General features: G+C 39.8%; 1 protein-coding gene across 1 annotated transcript in view; it reads right to left on the bottom strand.

Annotated features, from left to right (window-relative positions):
• The window catches only part of cemip (cell migration inducing hyaluronidase 1), a 92,379-nt gene that overhangs the window by 9,067 nt on the left and 69,563 nt on the right, over positions 1–13,749 (bottom strand). Inside the window, exons 16-26 of the mRNA XM_088413333.1 lie at positions 12,482–12,551; positions 11,699–11,827; positions 9,096–9,181; positions 6,560–6,691; positions 6,457–6,492; positions 5,368–5,523; positions 3,527–3,707; positions 2,969–3,184; positions 1,875–2,086; positions 897–1,082; positions 211–415 (exon numbers count right to left, since the gene is read on the bottom strand). Of these exons, the coding sequence (XP_088269459.1) occupies positions 211–415; positions 897–1,082; positions 1,875–2,086; positions 2,969–3,184; positions 3,527–3,707; positions 5,368–5,523; positions 6,457–6,492; positions 6,560–6,691; positions 9,096–9,181; positions 11,699–11,827; positions 12,482–12,551 (1,609 nt within the window). The remainder of the gene's footprint in view (positions 1–210; positions 416–896; positions 1,083–1,874; positions 2,087–2,968; positions 3,185–3,526; positions 3,708–5,367; positions 5,524–6,456; positions 6,493–6,559; positions 6,692–9,095; positions 9,182–11,698; positions 11,828–12,481; positions 12,552–13,749) is intronic.

Here is a 13,749-nt window from a genome sequence, read left to right as displayed (position 1 = left end):
ACCGGGCCCCTTATCGGTCCGAGGACCGGTAGTGGGACCGCAGTTCTGCATGACAAACACAGTCCAGATTAGTAACAAATCCTCTGATCAACTTTCAACAAGCAAATGAGATCATGATCAAACTTTCCAATATGTATGTTGTTTAGTCCAACACGAACTGAATATTGCAATACTGTCGAAGCATGAATTTGATTGTTTCCCATCGCTCACCAGTTTGTCATTCGGGATCTTTCTGGGCATGGGCACATCCACGACAGGAAGCTCAGCGTGTCTTGGGTAGGCCTGAGACATGCAATTACTGGGTGGACTGCCTTTAGGAATGACAGCGGTTATCTTTATCCTCTCACATCCTTTGAGGGAGCAGAAGGCAAATGGCTCTTTCTCATTATGAGCCTGAACCTTCAAGAAGAGCAGCCTGCAACACACACGGACGCACCACAGTTCATCACGCAGATGATCACCATTGATTTGTTTGGAGGTATTTATTGACATAATAGTCTGCAACTGACTAATTTATGGCAAAAATGCTAATCCATCCATACAGATGCTGGCTTTAATCCATTCATATGAATGAATACAAGTAACTCATTTTCACCTTAGGTGTCGTTCACGATCGTAAATCTCCAAATGTTAGCAAAACGTTGGACACCAGTTTTAATCAATGTTTTTGTCATCGAGGACAGTACAGGTCTGCTAAACGTTTGTGACCTTGAACCAACCTTGACCAGAACCCCACATCCTTTCACGGACACTCGCAAATTTTTCATATTATCAACATATTATCAGACACTTTGTTCAACAAGATTACATTTTGCAACAAGTACAGCAAATCTTACAAATCCATAACAAAGAAGATACTTGAAAGAAATGTGGGTGTGCACGTGTGCGTGTCTGACCCGGTGTCTTCCTCCCAGTAGTAATAGCTTCTGGTCAGGTGTGAGTGGTTGATCTTCTCTCTCTCTGTGGTTCTCATGAAGACACCTGTCTTGCGGGTCTGTTTGGTCAAGCGATTGTGAATGTCTGAGATGACAATAAAGGTGGTGCCTTTTGGGTAACACACACCCACGTTGATCCAGTCTTTTCTGTGATGAAAGATGATTAAGAAGTCCAAAGTATTTTTACTATGCAGTTACAGGAACATAAATCAAATCATTTCCTCATACTCAGAAATTTCAGCAAAAACTATGGCAATCTATCCCCACTGCCAAGGATTAAGAAAGTTATGGAAGTTTAAAACTCACATTCTGTACAAAGATCACGCCTGAGCTTTTTAGTCATCATTGACTTTCCTTGGAGAGGATTGCCGGAAATTGGTGCTTTTCAGTGTGTTTAAAAAGTCTTAATATTTGATCATGTAAAATAATATATAAATCACTGTATGGGTTCGTCTTTTGAAAACCTGTCTTGTAGTGCTGTTTTATGTAAACCAAGTCATCTTTGAAATTTCGCACATACATAAATAATAAGATGTTAATGTTATTCTTCTGAAACTGAATTGTCAAACTAATGTTGCTCGGGCACCACATCTGAGTTAAGGTTTAAAAGAGCCATCGGAGAGGCAGTTGCTGGTAACAGGAACAATGATGAAATTAGTCGGTTTGAACTCAGAGACTGAGCTTGTCAATTACATACTTACACACATGCTTGCATTTAAAATTTCACGTATGGACTTTGGGACCATAAATCCCTGGTCCCTGAAATTGACCTGCAGAGGGTGTGCTGTAATAATGGTATGGACCCCACTATATATCTATCCAAAACATACAGTACAGATATGATGGCTGCAAAAGTTAATTATTACAAAATTAAAAAGAAAAAAAAAAAGACAATTTTCCGTGTATGATGGCTGAGGATCAGCTGATGTGTTCACTTACTTGTTGAAGTTAATAAGCCCGATGATGACCTCAGCAGGTGCAGCTTGATCCCAATGTATGGTGTACCCCTTTCCCAATGTGACGACTGGTTGGAATTGCTGGTAGTGCTTCTTTTTTCCCAACGCACCCTCTAATGTCAGAGGTCGGTCAGGGTACTCATCTCTCACTATGTGCATGTTGAGGTTGGCAGGATTACGTGTCTGGACGTAGAGCTGAATGAAAAAAATATGGAGTTGCTAGGTTGATTTCAATCTCAAGTCAGTTCACTTTGTCTATTATCAGATGATATGCAAGAGGTTAAATCTATTTTTTTGTACATGTTTTCTAATTCAAGTCAAGAAGTGATAAGGAGGAAGAACGGTGTAGATTTAGTTTAGTACAGTTTCAGTATTTAAAAGAAAAAAAACGATTGCCAGAATGTGATGCCAAATAGAATAAACGGCATATAAGAATGAACATAAATGAAAAAGCATATGCAGGATGTGAGTTGAAGTTGAAATTAGTTTCATATAATACAGTTTTTGTCTGTACAATGTTAGCCATAGCTAACATTTATTTTATGTTTGTTATTTCTACAGTGTTATCTGTTAAATTTTCTTTCGTAGCTAGAGGCAATGCTTTTCCCGCAGAGGCATTTCGAAATCTGAATTTTTCGTAACGAGGCGTTCGTAAGTAGTTGTACCACTGTATTACATGTATAATATTATGCATATAACATTTTGTAGGTGTGAATTAAATGTTAGTATTTGTTGACCCTAAATGGTAGTCTAGTGCGCTCTGATGCTAATCGTGACTGCTACTGCTTAGCACAGACAAATGCTATTGGTGTCTCATACTTCATATGTGTACAAGATATTTTAAAATATGTCAAAAGGTGTTTGTGTCCAAAATTGTAATTTTCAAAAGTGCACTCGAACTAAACAGTTACTATGAGAACAAAACAGCATTTCGGTGACGTCACACCATTTGATCCGAGACCGCAAATTAGGATTCAATTATTAATTTGCCGCGCCGACGTCAATGAATGACCGAATCACCACACATTAGTTCCAAGCCCTGCTGTGTTTAAATGAAGAAGGACATGGATGACATACCTGTGCATAGTGCCCACTGCAGATGGCCGCCCTCCAATCAGGCACATCGATGCACTCAGGGTGACGGAGTAGCCAGTTGTCTTCCTTAACCAGGTAAGCACCAGGATACTCACTCACCGAACCATCGATGTCATGGAAAATAGTGGTCTTATCGCCATCCATCTGCATCTTATTAAACCATGGACCAGGCTCCCCAAAAAACACACGTGATGTGATCTAGGTGAGGAAGAATGAATCATTTACAGCAGGAAAAAATTGATATTAACAAATATTTACATTGGTAAAGTACCCAAAATTTAGATACAATATTATCACTTGAGATTTTGCACCCTAAAGTACTTATATTGACAATTGGCAACTTTAGAAGAATTGTTGTTCATGTCAAATTGTCTTTTTTGTTCCTCCTGAAGATATAAAGACATCTGCTCTACAGATGGTAGATGTTTATGTATGTATTCTATGTTTTAAAATGTAGTCCTCTACTAAGGCACTCTGTATGGAATCGCCTGAAGTTGGTTAAACATTGTTTCAAAGTTTTAACGCACAACTCTGACTCACAGGAACATGGTCGAAGGTGATGCCTGTAACGTTATTGTTGGGGCAGCTCTGCCATGAGTTGTTGAGCCTGAAACCAAAAGCACTGCTGTGGCGTCCCTCCAGCGCTGCGTATTTACGAAATGTGCAGTTTTGCACATTGATGGGCCCGTCGTAGATCTGCATGCCCCGAATTGGGAAATCACTGCACAGAAACAACCCATGGGTAACTTGTGTTTTAATACAACGGGATGTAATACAATCATACACAGTAAATTTGTTGAGTACATTTTACTTTTAAGTGAATACAATTCCTCACATTCTAAACAGAGCAACCTTTATACTTGAATTTACATTGAATATTTTAATCCCTTCCAGTTGTACATATTACTGTTGTACAGTAGTTTACCCTGTTTACTCAGTCGTTGGGGTAGCATCAAATCGGCATGGCACATATGGACTTGGCAAGTTTATATATTGAGTTCCTTGGAATAGTGGAACATGTTTTGAAATGAGTGACCCTCACAGGTAATGAAATTGACTTACTACTGGTAATGCGGACCAAACTCTGACATGGATAATACGGGGACTGAACAGCCTACATCAGGGAGTTCGGTGTTCATTACTCCCGAAGCACTTCCGTACAGAACTCTCCAAGGGACACGGTCTAACTCATTCTCCAAGTCCACAAAATACATGAACGGTGGTTGGGTGAATTCCCATGCACCCTCGAATATCATGCAGAGGGTTGAGAGCTGATCCACTGTTCCACAGACGGGATTAAAACCACACTGCTCCTCCTGAATCTGAGGTTCCACTTCCTGATGGACACTACTCTCCAGCACCCCTGTATAGACCTTACCTGGGAGACTGAGGAGTGTGATCCCTCCATGGTTGGAACCATGGTTGGGGCCACCACCCCGGTCTGCCAATCTAGTGGCACTTTTCCCCATGTCCATGTGATGCTGGAGAGGCGTGTCAGCTACAACAGCACGACATCATCCACCCCTGGGACCTGGCCACCAAAGAGTTTTTTGACCACCTCTGTGACTTCAACCCCAGAGACAGGAGAGCTTGGAGTTTCTAGACTCCGCTTCCTAAGTGGAAAATAGGTCGGTGGAATCGAGGAGGTCTTCGAAGTATTCTCGGCACCGGCTCACGAAGTCCTGAGTAGAGGTTAACAGCGCCCTATCTCCACTGTACACAGTAGTGGACCAGAATTTCCTTGAAGTTGTCCTTTTCCATGGCCTCACTGAACTAGCCCACAGCCAGGTTTTTGCCTCAGTGACCTCCAAAACCACACTCCATTTGACCAGTCCATACCCATCAGCTGCCTCTGGTGTCTTGCAGACCGTAAAGGTCCGATAGGACTCCTTCTTAACTTGAGGATATCTCTCACTGCTGATGTCAACCAGGGGGTTCAGGGATTGCAGCCAGCCTTCGGCGTGGAAGACGGTCCACTTGGACTCAATGTTCCTGAGATCCAGGAGAAATTCTGTCTGAGGTGGGAGTTTAATCTCCTTCTGACAGTGGAGGAATTTCCACAAAAGCAATAAATAGATAGATAATCTGAGAAATAAATATATACTCTCCCTGTCATAAATACAGTACATATATACAGTAATAAATTTTTGGTTAATATTTTTGATTTACTTTTTTACAGGCAAAAGCCTGTTAAGCAACACATTTAAAGTCAACAGAATTCAATATACATGAACATTTGGAACCAGAGCAAGTTGAATAGGATTTGTGATGGGCTCTCACCTCTTGATTGGAAATCTGCGATTAAAAACACTTTGTGGTTGGGGGTCTAAAAATGACAGTGTTTGGGATATAGTTTTTGTGTGTGTGTCACTTTCACTTACATGCCTCGCGGGAGGGTCCTGCTACTGAGGTCTGTACCCCCTGGGCCCCAGATACTGTTATCAGGGAGTGGCATTCCACGATTGTCACTTTCCCCTACGAAGAGAGAATTCTTCACCTGCTGACGAGATCCATCATCATCTGGAAATGTTCCTCCACTGCACAGACAGATGGGAACGTAGCGAGAGAAGCACTTTTTCATTTGCCGTTGCTATTGTTGTTGTTAATAATAATAGTAATAATATGGTTTGATAGTGTATATATCTTCAGATCAAATGGAGGGGGGGGGGGCAGTTTCCTTAAACAAATAGTCTATCACACAGTTAGGGCTAACCTCCCATTGCTTGTGTGTGTTACTGGGTTATGTCTTGCTAAGCAAAAAACAAAACAAAACAAAGATGTATTATTCTACCTCTGCAGCTCAATTAGTCTCCTTCTAACTTGCCAAAACGGCAATGGGAATTTGCAGAGGAGGATGCAACGGACCCATATAATAAATTCTTGAACACAAAACGTAAAAATCACACTTCGAGGACCCTTCTTTAATGCTTAGGTGCAATTCTGATGGTGGTGCGGTGCAGACGCGCTCAGGGTGGGGCCGGAGAGAGATTTGGCAATTTGGTGGACGAAGGCAGTCTGTGCCATCTGGGCATCAAAGCAACAGGCTCCAATTGTGCAAAGACAGCTGCCCCTCTCCATCCCTTTATATGTGGTGCACTTGTTTTGCTTGGAAAGTCCAGATGGAAAATGGGGGGACATTTGCCTTCCCCTCAGGAAGAGTCTGATGTGCTTGTCCGGAAGGTCAAAACACGCAAAGTATAATACGAGCTCCAGAGGCAGATGATGTCAAATTGGCCTGGACCAAAGTCACAGATTGAGACCTGCATGGCAACATTGAGGTCTAGTCCACTTGTAACCGGGTTTCTTGTAAACGGGCAATAAATGTCTGTGCCTTGTCTTCCATTATGCATGATCTTCCTTAATACATTTTTTCTGGCGGTATGACAATCGTCTTCATACATTTATTCAAATATTTATGATCATGTATTGTGTATTGAGCCACAAGTTTGTGATTAAGCAAGAGGTCTTACCTTGCCAGAGTGAGGCTAATGCCGTTATCTGCAAATCTACAAGACAAATTATTTCAGTTTGCTTGTAAGAAACTCCAAAATCAACTGTTTCGTTTGCACTCACTGGCAATCATCCAGCCAGACATCTCCTCCTCTCAGCCAGGCTCCGTGGTCCTGGTTCTTATAGGCTACAAAATGGTGAATGTGAGCTGGGACTCTGGGTTTAAATGGGTCAGCATCTTGGTGGGGCCCATACCTTGGGGGTGATACAAAATCTTAGTATCGTTAGGGGAATTAAAAGGAAGTACAGTATGAAGTACGGTATTAGTATTTAGTAGACTGTCAATATGGAGTGTTCAACAAAAACTTTTTAAGCAAATGTAGTATCAGCAAGTAGTTGTATAGCCAGAAAATTCACGTATTCCACTTGTGGCGGTTATATGCAATTTGGCGCAGTTATTTAGTGTAAATAAACTTCTACTAAGTTGCACTGAAATCAAAATAACTTCTCTGAACTGAAGTTTTCTACTACCAATAATAAGAACAACCACCACCACCACAACAACAATAATAATAATTACAACAGCAACAACAACAATAATAAAATGAGGTGAAAGTCTCAATACAGATAATAAAGCGTGAAAAGCACTTGTTTCACCACTTTGCCCTTTTCAAATGCAATCTATCTATAACTTTATTTGAAACTTGGCCCAATCCTATTCCAATCCATTTTGTCTCATCTTTAATCATTATTTTTATGTTAAAATTATTTCCATTTTTTTTTCTTCCTGAAAATCTTTCAAATTGGACATGCTGCTAAAGCAGAACATTTTTCTCCTTGTTTTCTTTTTCCAGGTGATTGAAAAGAATAAGATTTGGTTCAACAGGTAAAAACACCAACAAGCCGTGTTGTCTCTACCTTCTGAATTTTTCCAAACTTTTGCGCCAGTTCAAGTTGTCCCCCACCTGCTGCCTTTGGGCACACTTGTGACAATATGCGGTCAGGATAATGGATGGAAGGATATTGTCAAATGTGCTTTTAATAGGGATACAGCAAATAATTAAGAGCTCACTCTTGCTTGTAGAGAAAGTAGTCTTAAATCAACCCAGAACATTTTCTTAAACTCAAATTGAATTTTTGATCAATGCCAATCAGGGTTAAACTTCGGCAAAGAACAAAAATAGCTCCAATTAAACTACAAAGTGACATAAGATTGAACACAGACATACAGGAGGTGTCTGTGATAATCATGTTAGATCTCAGTGCCATATTTGATACAGTTGATCATCATATTCTGCTGAACAGGTGGTAAAACTTGGTTCAGGTCTTAGATGGGGTAAGAAGTTACTTAAAGGCTCAGTCCTTGGACACCTCAGTCAGTCAAATGCTCCAAAATGCAAAACTGGGATATCATGTTTATGCAGACGAGAAACAGCTGTATTGAACAATGCCACCAAATGAGAGCAGTTCAATTCACGTGTTGTGTCACCACCTATAGCAAATCAACGGCTGGATGAATCACAATTGTCTTTTGCTAAATTAAAGCAAAACAGAGTTTTTTTCTTCAAAAAAAAAAAAATGACTACTGTTAGAAATCACTTGGAAGACCCAGTCTGAAATCTTGAGGTACTCATAGGCTCGGAAGTTACTTTCATCAAATCAATCAGTAAAACAGCTTTTTACCGACTGAAAAACATAACCAGATTGAAGGGTTGCATAATTCAAAGAGACCAGGAAAAGTAGACTTGATTACTGGAACAGTTTTCTAACTGAATTCCCTCAAAAGAGCATCAAAGAGTTGCAGCTCATTCAGAATACTTCAGCATGGGCTCTGATTAAAAAAGAAGAAAAAAAAAAGAGAGAGCAATCAGAACATGTTACTCCAGTTCTAAAGGTTCTACGCAGGCTGTCAGTCAGCTGTAAAAAAGATTTTAAAATGTTGTTATTCGTGTGTAAGTCATTCAATCGTTGGGGCGGTCAATACATTTAAGAAATAATGTTTGAATATAAATCAAGTAGGACTTTGAGGTCTGCAGACACAAGTCAATTAGTGGAGCCCAGATTTCACACCAAACATGGTTAAAGCAGCATTTAGCTCATAAGTTGCATGCAAGTGGAATTAACTGCAGAATTGAAGTCAGCACCGAGTGTAAATACTTTTAAATTCTGGTTAAGCACTTTGCTTTTTCCCTATTCTTTTCATGAAGGCCTTTTAAGCTTTTTAATTGATTTCACTCTGCTGTCTTTTAGTCATTTTTGAATGCTAAAGTGAGTTGCTTTTGTATGAAATGTGCTGTAGGAAGGTTGCCTTGCCTTGCCTTTACACTATGCTTTCTATACCGCTTGCTATGGTAAGGGGAGGGCTCAGCAGACTCAGGGCAAGATATCATTTGTCAGTCGCAAAGAACATACTGTTTAAAGTTAGACAATCATTCAAACCTATGGGAAAATTAGTCTTCATTTCCCAAAGATACTTGGTTTTGGAGGGTGTATGGATAACAAAGCGTCCAGAGCAAATCCACCGAAAGCACAGCAAGGAAACAAGCACAGAATCTCACGCCTGTGAGGCAGGTCTGGCAAGCACTTACGCACAATTTGTTAGTACACCACATAATAACAAAATCCCTGAACTTAGATACAGACTGTGAGAAATCCTTACCTTGCTCCAATCAGTGACAGGAAAGGTCTTTTGTCCTTGTCATTGGCTTGAGTGGTCTTCACTCCATTATCCAGGATGAATCCAGCCTGAAATGAAAAGAAAAGCATTTATTTCCAGCACTAGGCATACATCTGAGCTTTCATTTCTTAATCACATTCAGCAACTGGAAACTGTTTCACATTTGCAGATGCACAGCCATGTGACTATACACAATACAATAACAAAACCTTTAATATAAGACAGACTGGAAATGGCCAATCAAACGTAATCACCCCAACTCGTTTTTTGAAGCTAAATAAGCTAGTATGAAGCAAAGTATCTGGTAGAAATAGATGTAGAAATGCATTTCACAGTTTAATGTGAACCAAGCTATAGGTGAACATGATATTTCACTGCTATGGAGATTTACATACTATTTGTTTTTGTATACTTGAAAATGTTTTGTGAAATAGCATTTACTGCATTCGTGCACACGAGCCATGATGGAAGTCAAACCTGTACCGGCTCCAGAACATCCACCTCATGTGACCTTGTCTCTTACAACTTCCCATGCTAGCAGGCAGACATGAGCTATGAGTACACCACTGTTTGTGTGAGCAGAATTAAAAGTGACAAAGGAAGAGAAGCGATAAGTGCGGAGGAAGGTTGATAACAACTCTACCTTCTGATCAGCAAGTAAGAAATCTCAAGCTGCCTTGATTTGTGCACTTTCTATTCAAAGATTTTTTGCGTGATGTTTTTGAATGCTTTTCAATGTACTTTTAATCAAGCGAAACTCATTAGGTAGAAACCTTCCATATGAAATGTGCTAAATAAATAAAGCTGCCTTGCTTTACTGTAGTTACCTGACCAAGTAGGCACTTGAAATCATTGTATTTTAAACCTTTGGCTATAACTGTGAAATGTGCTCACTAACTGAGTGTCCTTCACGCCACTAATCATTTAATATAGTGTTTCTCAGATAGTGGGCTGGGCGCCCTGGGGGGCGTGGATGACCCCAGGGAAAATGATTTATTTTTGCCATGTGAAATGTAATTAAAAATAAGGTAATAAATAAGTAAAATAAGGATTGGCATCTTTTTTTCAGGCACTCTGATGGAGTAGATTTTTTATTTTTTAGCTTAGAACGGGTGGGTGCTTAGCTTGCATAAATATCATAAATATTAATATTACTAATCGCTAGGGCTGGACAATAATATCGATATAACAATATATTGCAATATGACGCAATACGTAGATTTTCATTTTTATATCGATCCGGAGTATTTTGAGATGTCAAGTTTTATTTCGTAATTTTCACGATATGTAGAGGGAAAAAAACGTACAGAAGTGACCGTATCTCGAGGTTTCACTATTTTTGATAAATTACAAGAGATTTCTCCTTGGTTTTTTCCGTATTTTTTTTTCCCCCAAGGCGAGTGAAGTCACAGATCTGTTTCATTTACGCTTGAAGAGCACTGTCACCAGTATACTGTTCTGGAATGTGTGACACAGTGCTACCTGTGTATTCTTGTCATATGAGTGCCGACTGAAAGAGTATTCCCAACTGCTGGGGACATATTAAAGGGACAGTGTGTAAGATTTAGACCGTTTTCATTAAAAAGGAATAAATTAAATCATTGTAAATGTCAAAACAATGCAATTGAATGTGTTCTTAATGACCAACAGTAAGTTTTAGATATAATCGTAGGCCTATTTGTCATTATATTATATTACATGGGGGGTGGCACTTTTCCGGAGGCGGCCATGTTTGTTATAGCCACGGACAATGGTAAATGCAGCACCTCCATGATGAAAAACGCTCTAAATTTTACACACTGTCCCTTTAATACAGTCAAGACCATGCTTGAAATGAACAAAAATCTTATTTTTGAAAAAGAATGTTTAATGTGTGCTCAGAGATGTCCATAATGTGTGGCTTCTGAAAAAGCATAAAGCGTTTGTTCATTAAATCACTTCCTTCTGTTCCTTTCAGTCATTTTAATACACGTATATGCCATAGATTTTTGTTTTGTTTAACCAACATTGTGCAAAATATCGCAATACGTATCACAATACACTTTTGCTGTATCACAATCTATCGCAATACACTTTTGAGACCCGATACCCAGGCCTACTAATTGTCATTAAACCTTTCAAGTGTTCCAATTATTACAAAATTCAGCTCATTTTTATATTTTACAAAATCATCTCGCGGGCCAAATTAAACCCATTTGTGGGCCGGAACCGGCTCGCGGGCCAAATGATTGACAAACCTGGCTTAGACAGACCTTTAACCTGTATAAATAGTATTTATACTGTAAAATAAATACTGTAAAATAAAAAAAAGTACAGTAGTTAACATGTTGAATGTTTCTCTATGTAGCTTTTTCCTTGTGTCAATGTTAAAAAGGATACAGTTTTAGGTACACGTATACAATTTTTATAGATAAGGATCGTATTTATGGTCGGTGTGGCAAGTGGGGGGGGGGGCATGAAATGTTTTCTCTTTCCTGGCGGGGGCTTTGCAAAATATATTTGAGAAGCACTGATTTACAATAATGTATAATGCGTGTTTATGTGAACGTGATGGAAGGAATTGCTTGATATACTTCCAGACTCACCCTGTAGTTGGAATGAGCTCTGTTGTTGATGAACTGGCCCATGGGTGTGTGTTCTGTTTTTCCTGGCGAGTACAGCCCCTCGGATGGTCCAGTGGGTACATGGTGGAAAATGAACCAGAATCCTGTTTCCTAAGGTACACAAAAATAAACAAAAAAGCTGTACTGCCACTGTTTTAAATCTACTGGAGAGCTCAGCAACATGGTGCCGGTGTGCACCAACTAGCCCCTAAGGACCACATGAGAAGGCTACACTTTACCAGTGAAGGGACAATTTCATTCCTTAGGAATGTTATGGAAGTTATTATTTGAAAATATATACACCTGCAGGGATTTACAATGTGTATCACACTGGTAGCTCTTCGCATTCATCAGAATCCAAGAATTAGCTATCAGTTTCAAAAAGCCGGTGGCCCCTGATCTAGAAAAATAAAGACAACATACCGGTACACATGCGTTAAAATATTTGACATGCATCACACCACATGCACATAAACACATTTGATTTATTTATATGACTACTCCCACTCTACCTTTCAGCATGCGTGATTGCGTGTGACTCCCCTTCACCTGACAGACTGACTAATCGTAATTACAGAAAGGAATTTATTAAATTGAATGTTTGACGGCGTTTCTGTCTGTTGCCTCCTTGACTCGGGAGTTAACATGCGTACACAGTTATTAATCTGACCTGACATCACGATAAGAAGTCCAAGCGGCATTGAGACAAGTCGGGTGTTGGGAGAGAAGTGGTTGAGACGACTAAACATTTAATTAGAAACTCACCTCAGAGCCTGCAGCAGCGCAGTTGAGAAGGTTGTTATTTGGGTTGGCAATCCAGAAAGTTGAAGTTGCACTTAAAAAAAAAAAAAACAAGATTAAGACAGGGAGGAAGATGAACTCCAGAAAATGTTAGTTTGAATCCAAATGACATTTTGACTTTACGCTTTGCGACATCAGTAACCTCCTCTGGCATCTGTCAACATAAGTTGCGACGTAAAATGTAAAATACCTGTGGCCTAAAAAGATGATTGTAAAACAAAAACAAATTACAGAGGGGGGGGGGGGGGGGGGGGGGGGGCAATGATGACAAGAGTGAGCGTCAGACCGACCTCTACAATTTCCGGCAATATTATGCCTAACCACATCATGTAATTTATAATCTCAGGTTTTGGACAGGCCTGATAATGGTTAGGTTACGATGTGCACATCAGATGTTGCTCACCGTGGTCCAAGGCATACTCAGCAAGTTGGTGAATCAAAAATTAGAGGGAACATTACAGTACAGTACTTTACATGCATTCTAGATCAAAACTGTGTATATCACCAATCACCACTAGATGGCAGAAATACAGTTGTGCTTATAAATTTACATACCCCCGTATGCATGTAATCAACTGCATATTGAGGAAACCAAGCAATAACTGAGCAGACACAATGTCACAAGACAGGGCAGGGCTTCTCCCTCCTTAAACGGAGGATATTTCTGACACCACTTATCCATCACCTACTTACAATCCTGTCCTTTCATATAGTGCAAAGATAATAATTTAGTTGCTAAAAAAATAGCAAACCACACATCATTTTTGGCTCTTGGCTGCCTCCAGCAATACTGTTAAAACTGAATGCAATACTCACAAGGGTGATTCCGTCCAAACAAATGTTTTTGGCAGACAGAAGCCTCCCTGCGATGCATCTTAACCGCTGCCATTCGGCATCCCAAAAGAGTGAATATTCATCTACCCTCCATCCATCCATCCATCCATCCCTCCATCACAATCAATCATCAGCAGCTCAAAAGTCTCATTAAAACTCAGATGACTCATGAAAGGAAAATAAAAGTGCTTTAGTGGCTCTGAATCATCTTCTTAAATGCTTTTGTTTGTGTTTGACATTTAAAATTCCAAAGCATGCTTACTGGGGATATATTTATAGATTAAATGCAAGGCCCCTTTTAATAAATATTCCCTTTGTAATGATGCATGTTGGGACACATGCACTCACAAATACACATGTTGCGACATTGTTAGTACCGTGCTAATGCAGCACATACG

This window comes from Hippichthys cyanospilos, chromosome 4 (assembly GCF_059441005.1).
Source record: "Hippichthys cyanospilos isolate Australia breed blue-spotted pipefish chromosome 4, RoL_Hcya_1.0, whole genome shotgun sequence".
Lineage (NCBI taxonomy): Eukaryota > Metazoa > Chordata > Actinopteri > Syngnathiformes > Syngnathidae > Hippichthys > Hippichthys cyanospilos.
This window is presented reverse-complemented; position numbering and strand designations above follow the sequence as displayed.